The sequence below is a fragment of the Callithrix jacchus genome, chromosome 12 (assembly GCF_049354715.1).
Source record: "Callithrix jacchus isolate 240 chromosome 12, calJac240_pri, whole genome shotgun sequence".
In the NCBI taxonomy this organism is placed as follows: domain Eukaryota; kingdom Metazoa; phylum Chordata; class Mammalia; order Primates; family Cebidae; genus Callithrix; species Callithrix jacchus.
Window position 1 is genome coordinate 52,361,785 of NC_133513.1, and position 7,321 is coordinate 52,369,105.

Sequence of the window (7,321 nt, forward strand, 5' to 3'; positions counted from 1 at the left end):
CCAGTGACTCTCTTAGGTGTGCACCCAAGGGAATTGAAAATCTATGTCCACACAGAAACTTGGGGTGTGAATATTCATAGCAGCCCCAAGCTGGTAACACCCAAAGGTCCACCGACTGATGAATAGATAAATAAAACGTGGTCTCTCCATATGATGGAATATTATTCAGCATAACAAAGAATGCAGGACCGATCCATGCTATAATATGGATGAACTTAAAAAACATGACAGCAAATGAAGGAAACCAGCCGCAAAAGACCACAAACTGTGATTCCAGTTACGTGAATTAGCACAGCAGGGACATCTGTATAGACACAAAGCAGATTTGTGGTTGTCCTGGGCTGGGCGTTTGGGAAGTGACTGATGATGGGGTGATAAAAATGTTCTGGAATTAGATAGTGGTGACGGCTGCACGACTCTGTGGATTCATAACCTTGTGAATATATTTAAAAACCACTGAATTGCACACTTTGTGTGGTATGTAAATTATAACTCAGGGGGAAAAAAAAAGACTCCGATTTTTCACCTTGTCATAAAAAGAGAAATCTGGGCTGAGTACAGAGGCTCACGCCTGTAATCCCAGCACTTTGGAAGGAGCAGGAGGATCCCTTGAGTCCAGATGTCCAACACCAGCCTGGGTGACACAGACTCTTATCTCTACAAAAAATTGTTTAATTAAAAAAATTATTTTTTAGAAAGAGCACTCTGCCCTCACGAAGCGTAGTTTCCTTGTCTCCCGTTCTCTGACTTTCTTGAGCACCTACTCAGCTTTACAGACCTTCAGACTGAGGCGTTGCTCCCACCCCGTCCCCGTCCCCCTCTCCCTTTCCTGTCTGCCCCACAGGGGAAGGGTCTTCCTCCCCCACCTCGCAGTCCATTCCCTGCTCTCTTTTTCCTAGTGCTGTGATCCTTGGCAACAGGGTCAGGGGTGGGGATGCATCCTGGTCACTGGGGTCCCCCAGGTCAGTTCAGCTGGATGAGTGCCTCTAAACAAGCACCACCTCCATACCCCACCAGGAGAAGAGGCCTGGCTGCCATGGGGAGCAGGGCTGGGAGCATCTCAGAACTGGGGCAGCCCCACATCCCAGCAGGTGTGGGGTGGATGCCAGGCTGTGGGATGCCCAGGTGGCAGCAGGCCACCAGCAGAGGAAGTGGAGACATGGGGATGGCCACAGGCGTGCTCCCTGCTGGGCCCGAGGGCAAAGGTTGACCTCACTGGACAAGGGCAGTTTTGTTGCCAGGTTCCTCCCGTGCCTTGTAAACTTGAAGAGGCCCTTGCAGGGTAAATGGTGCTGTTTGACTTTTGTGCTTGCTTGAGGGATTTGTGGGGCTTCCCAGCCCTCTGCATGATTTATCTTGGAGGAAATGAGGCAGCCCTGGGGGAGGGGGCTCCGTGGTTGAGAGCAGCAGACAGGTGTTTTGTCTGTGTGTGTGTGTGTGTGTGTGTGTGTATGTGTGTTTTGCTGGGGAGAGCCTCAGCTGGGCATCCCCATCTCCAGGTTTGGGCAGTCGGAGTGCACCTTCTTAGATTCTTCTAGGCTGTATCAAGAATGCCCAGGAGACCCTGGACAGAGACTGACAAGGCTTGGTGGGGGAATCTTAAGTAGAGGGTGTTTCCACATCTTTTTTCTTTACTAAAATGGTGCATACTCTTCAGTTAATATAGAAAAAGTATTCAACCAGTGTCGAAGGCACCTGCCCACCTCCTCAGACCCAGCCTAGCTTTGTGGAAGTGACCAGCCTCTGTGTAAACCACTGGGATGTGTATCCTTGTAGATTTTTTTTATGCCACATTTAATACTCATACAGTTTTGTTTGTATTCCCTGAAACGTGCCTAAAAAAAAATCCTATAACACATCATGGGTCCCCTTACGTTTTCTGTGAATTTGTGCATCCAGAAAGGTCCTTGTTTGTTTGGTTGTCATGTGTGAATTGCATTCTCTTTGGAGCCTCTTGGTGGCCAGTATCTTCCATGTTACAGACCGTGTTTCAGTGGACACACATCTTTATGCTCTTTTGTACACACGTTTTGAAGTTTGAGCCTTATGGGTAGAATTTCTGGGACAGTGCACATGTTCTCCTAGGTCCTGCCAATTTGTGTGGGAAACTTCTCAGGCCCCAAGAACGTTCTCTCTCCTCCCCCCTGCCCTTTCTCCTGTCTTTAAAATATACTTTCTCTTGTAATACATGAGAGTCGATTTTCTGGTCCCAGATATCCTACACCAGTGCCCTTTCATGGGCCCGGAGGAAGGAAGGGAGGAGAGGGGTTTCCTCATTGCTGAAAGGCATCCCTTACAGAGAAGCTGAGGAAGGAGTGTTCTGACCAGGGTGGGATACAGATCGGAGGGTTGGTCTCTTCCCCGCCTCCCTGCAGGGAGCAGCTCAGACTATGGCTGTCTTTGTGCCTCCCCTATGAAACTTCCAACCCCTTCTCCTAAGCCCCTTGAACTCACAGGCCATCTGTCCTGTGCTCCGGGACTCACGCCTGTAATCTTAGCACTTTGGAAGGCCCAGGTGGGTGCATCACTTGAGTCTAGGAGTTCAAGAGCAGCCTGGGCAACATAGGGAGACCCCCATCTCTACAAAAACTAAAAAAATTAGCTGAGTGTGGTGGGCTGTGCCTGTGGTCCCAGCTTCTTGGGAGGCTGAGGCAGGAGGATCACTTGAGCCTGGGAGGTTGAGGTTGCAGTGAACTGTGATTGTGCCACTGTGCTCCAGCCTGGAGCCAAGCAAGAACCTGTCTCAAAAAAAAAAAAAAAAAAAGAAGTTGACTCTCTTTAATTTAGAATTCTGGGCCAAATTAAAATGTTCTCTCTTTCCTTGGCCTTTGCTGGGAAGCTAAACATTTGGCTGTAGTTAGGTGTGTGTCTCTGTGTATGTGTGTGTGTGTGTGCATGTGGAAATACCTACCAAGAACATAATCTTATAATGGTGAGAGGGAAAAATTCTAGACTGATAGATAGGACTGTTATTCGGATTCTCTGGAGTTAACCGAGCCTGGTTCCCTAGCTTTGTTCAGAGGCTGTTGGTTACATAGCGCAGGCCTGGTGCTGAGTCCTGCTTATAGAGAAAGGGTGAGAAGTGTTTTGGGGCCTGCGATCCTGTTTGAGTATGGGGACACTGCCCTGTGGGAACAAGTTATTCTGTTTAACTCCAAAGGTAGGGTGAGACCCAGAGGTTAGGAGTTGCAGGGAGGCGGGCGGAGTAGCTCCTGGTGAGTAGGGCAGCTGCGAGCTTTTGCCTGTGGAGCTGGCGGGGGTGGCGGTCATTGCAGTGGAAGCAGTTAACGGCTTGATCTCTCTCCCAATGTCTTCCACGGGAGGATCTCACTGTGTTAATGAAGGCTGGGGGCAGCATCAGAAAGGACCCAGAGGTCTGTGCTGGGGTTTCCTTGACCGACCCTGTCACCCTGTCGCACTGGGAATTTGTGGCCCACTGTCACGGCCCATTCGGGCAGCCTGATTCACACAGCCCTGAATTGTCCCTCAAGGCTAGGCGTTCAGGGGACTGTTTCCCAATGAATTCACACGGCCCTGACTCGTCCCTCAAGGCTAGGCGTTCAGGGGACTATTTCCCAGTGAAGAAAGGCTGAACCGTGGCATAGACTCCTGATTCTATCCTGCACTGGTGGAAGTGGGCGCTGCTGGGCTACCGTCCAGAACCTGGCTTTGTGTCATTTCAAAGCTGCCTTTAGAATGAGTTTGTTTCTGGGAAGGTGGAAGGCCACTGTGGAAGAGCATTGGCTTGTCTACCTATCGCTGCCACCTTGTGGGGAACTCAGGCAATGGCAGCCGTCTTTGTTCCCCAGCAAACCAGACTTATTTTGGAGCCCATGGGGTTCTCACTTGGCTTAGGGGATGCTTAGAGAGTAAAACATTTGAAGTAATTTTTAATTGGCGTTTTTGAGGTATTGCTTACCAATCAGGGCAATCTAGTCTAGATGCTGGACCTTTCAAGACATGGGTAGAAGGTGTTGATTGACAGCTATCAGGACTGCCCTTCATTGACCGGGTGTGGTCATGGGTGAGTCCACTCTTTTATTTTTTTTGTGAGACAGCGTCTCACGCTTGTCACCCAGGCTGGAGTGCTTATGGCATGATCTTGGCTCACAGCAACTTCTACCTCCTGGATCAAAGCAATTTTCCTGCCTCAGCCTCCCAAGTAGCTGGGATTACAGGCACCCACCACCACGTCCAGCTAATTTTTGTATATTTAGTAGAGATTAGGCTGGTCTCAAACTCCTGACCTCAGGTGATTTGCCTGCCTTGGCCTCCCACAGTGCTGGAATTATAAGCGTGAGCCACTGTGCCTAGCCAGGCGTATTTTTTTTAAAGAAAGATTTTAGGTGTCAGTGAGGTTCTGTTTCTCTGTGCATTCCTGTTTTGCAGCGGAGATGCTATTTTACAAAACAGTGAAGATTTTGACTGCTTGAGACACCTGTGTACTGCTTTTTAAAATAAGTTCTATATTTTGATGTCCTAGTAAGAGCTCCCTTGAAAGAAAATGTTCTGCTTTAAAAATAAAGGAAAAAGAATAAACCTGAAATGAACCAGTTTTCCTTTTCTCCTTCCCTCCTTCTCTCCCTCCTCCCTTTCCTTCCTTCTTTCTCTCATTCTTTTTCTTTCTCTTCTCCTTCCTTCTCTTCTTCTCTGGCTCTCTCCCTCCCTCCATTTCTCCCTCTTCCTTGACTTCCTCTTTAAGAGTCAACAGTCCTAGGATCTAATGCTTAGGTCTTAGAGGAGGGAGCTTACTTTCTTGTTGCTACGATTCTGACTTAAATTAAGCCCTCTTTTGCTTTTTGTGTTTTTCATGTTTATTGAGGGCTGACCTTAACTCCAAAGGGAATATTCCATCATCCCAGCTTCTGGTTCTCTGGGCTGCAAACACCTGATAACTCAGGCCCCTACTGAATGAGCCAGGGTGTTCCTGGACTGGAACCCCCTGGACTGGGGCTGGAAGGACCAGGCAAGGTTTCTTGGTTCAGTCTTGGCATTTGAGGAATCCAGAAGCTGAAACCCAGAGATACGGAATGACTCAGCCCCAGGACTCAGATCCCATAAGGTGTTAGCCAAGCCTGGAGCAGCCCCCTAGCAACCTCTTAACTCATCATCTTGGTTTGTTTGTTTCTCTATAACAGCACCCCAAATGAACTTTAGTGCCTGTTATTCAGAGTAGACTGCTCTCTAGCTTAAAACCCTCCATAGCCTCCCATCTCACTCAGGAACAGTCTTCACTGTGAGCCCTGAGGTGGTGCCCGAGCCCACTTCTCCAGGCCCCTTTGAACCTACCTCCTCCTGTGCCTTGGGCTCCAGCCACTCGACCCTGCTCTTCTCTTTGTTCCTAGAACACGCCTGCGGGCCTTGCCTCCAGGCCTTTGCACTTGCCCTGCCCTCTGCCTGGTGTGCCCTCACTGCTCTTCTTCATGTGCCTCCAACTCTGCAGTCACCTTCTAGAAGCCTCCTCGGCCTTAGCCTCCCTCACAGCCCTCCACTCTGCTGCTCAGATGGCACTCTCCAGCCCATTATTTCGTTTTTTTATTTTCTCGTTCTTACCTTGCTCTGAAGTTACTTCATTTGGCCTGTGTGTCCACATCCTCCCAGTTAGGAGAAAAGGCCCATAGGGCACAGGCTCTTGGCATCACCTGCACCTAGAACAGTGCTAGACCTATTAGATGCTTGCACAGGATGTGGGGTGACCCTACACCATGGCAGGGAAGGGGGGTCACCCTAGGGCTTTTGAGAGTCCTGAGGTTCAATTTGCATAACTTGATTCTGGGCGAAGTGACTTTCTGGGAGGACTCACAAGATTCAGAATGTAATTATACTCAGTGACTGACATTTATTACAACAAAAGTACACAGAGCAAAGTCAGCAAAGGGGGAAAGGCGCGTGAGGCAAAGTCCAGAGGAAACTGGGCCTGAGTTTCCAAGAGTCCTCTCTGGAGTTCCGTGGGATGCACTCAATTCCCCCAGCATGGAATCACAGCACAAATGAAGCGCTGGCCTCCACCGAAGCCCGTTAGAGACTCGGTACCCAAGTGTCCTCCTGGGGGCTGGTCACGTAGGTACTGCTGCCTCACATGTACCCAGATTCTGGACTCCCAGAAGAAAGCAGGTGTTCAGCATAAGACACCCTGTTTGTACAGGCTCAGTACCAGATATGCTCATATCACTGGAGGCAAGTTTTACATCAACCTAGAGGCCTGTTTACTGTTTGGGTTTATAGACACCATTTAGTGGGGTCAGCCTTGCAAGCAGGCCTATCTAAGGATATAGAAATCTCAGGCCTGCTGTGTTAACTGCTCGGCAAATACCTAATATTTAATACTTGTGATTGAGTGAATCTAAATGAATCAGCCCAGCGTGACTGCAGGGCTTGGAGAAGTGGACCTCGAGACCCTCAAAAGCCCTAGGGTGACCCCCCCAACTTTGTCATCAGTTCCACCCTCAGGCAGATAAAGTGAGATTTGGGAGGTCTCCTCCACCACCTCCCCCAGACCCTTGGTAAGTGGGACTCTCTGGTCCCTAGGTGTTGAAACACAACGGGTCATCTGAGATCCTTAACAAGCTGTACGACACGGCCATGGACAAACTGGAGGTGGTGAAGAAGGATTATGATGCCCTGCGCAAGAGGTACAGTGAGAAAGTCGCCATCCACAACGCAGACCTGAGCCGCCTGGAGCAGCTGGGGGAGGAGAACCAGCGGCTGCTGAAGCAAACAGAGATGCTGACCCAGCAGAGGGACACGGCCATCCAGCTGCAGCACCAGTGCGCCCTCTCCCTGAGGAGGTAGGCCTGGGGCCATGGGGGGGCCGGGGGCAAATGGGTCCTGCAGGGTTCCCAGCCACCGCCGGGGGATGAGAACAGCATGAGTTACTGTTCTTTTTCAGTCAAAAAATGCTTCTGACCAGGGAACTCTGTTTTGACAGCGAATCTGTCTTAGGAATCGTGGTTCCCTCCTCCCGTCTGAACATCCCTGTTTACCCGTGGGTTCCCAGACACCATTCAGTGGTCAGCCTTGCAAGCGACCCTTTCTAAAGATTTGTGCTCTGTTAACTGATCTGCACGACACTTAACAAATACTGGTGCGTTCTGAGCATCATTTGTTCGGTCCCTGCCATATGTCTCTTCCCCGCCATGGCAGTCGCCCACCTAGCAAATAGGAAAGTCAGTTATCTGGGGCATGTGTCTTCTATCATCTTTAGAGATGTGATAGATGCCCTCAAACAGTGTTTGTAGAGTACGTGCCTGTGAATCACCAGTCCTCCGGAGCATTTATCGGTTTCACATGAAAAGTGCTTGCTGGGGATAAATTGGTTTGA

The 7,321-nt window shown here is 49.7% G+C and overlaps 1 protein-coding gene across 7 annotated transcripts in view; it reads left to right on the top strand.

The window, feature by feature from the left end:
• DLG5 (discs large MAGUK scaffold protein 5) overlaps positions 1-7,321 on the top strand; it is a 135,924-nt gene that overhangs the window by 76,679 nt on the left and 51,924 nt on the right. For all 7 annotated transcript variants that reach the window (XM_035267876.3, XM_078345500.1, XM_078345495.1 and 4 more), the window contains exon 6: positions 6,529-6,788. In XM_035267876.3, coding sequence (XP_035123767.3) covers positions 6,529-6,788 — 260 coding nt within the window. The remainder of the gene's footprint in view (positions 1-6,528; positions 6,789-7,321) is intronic.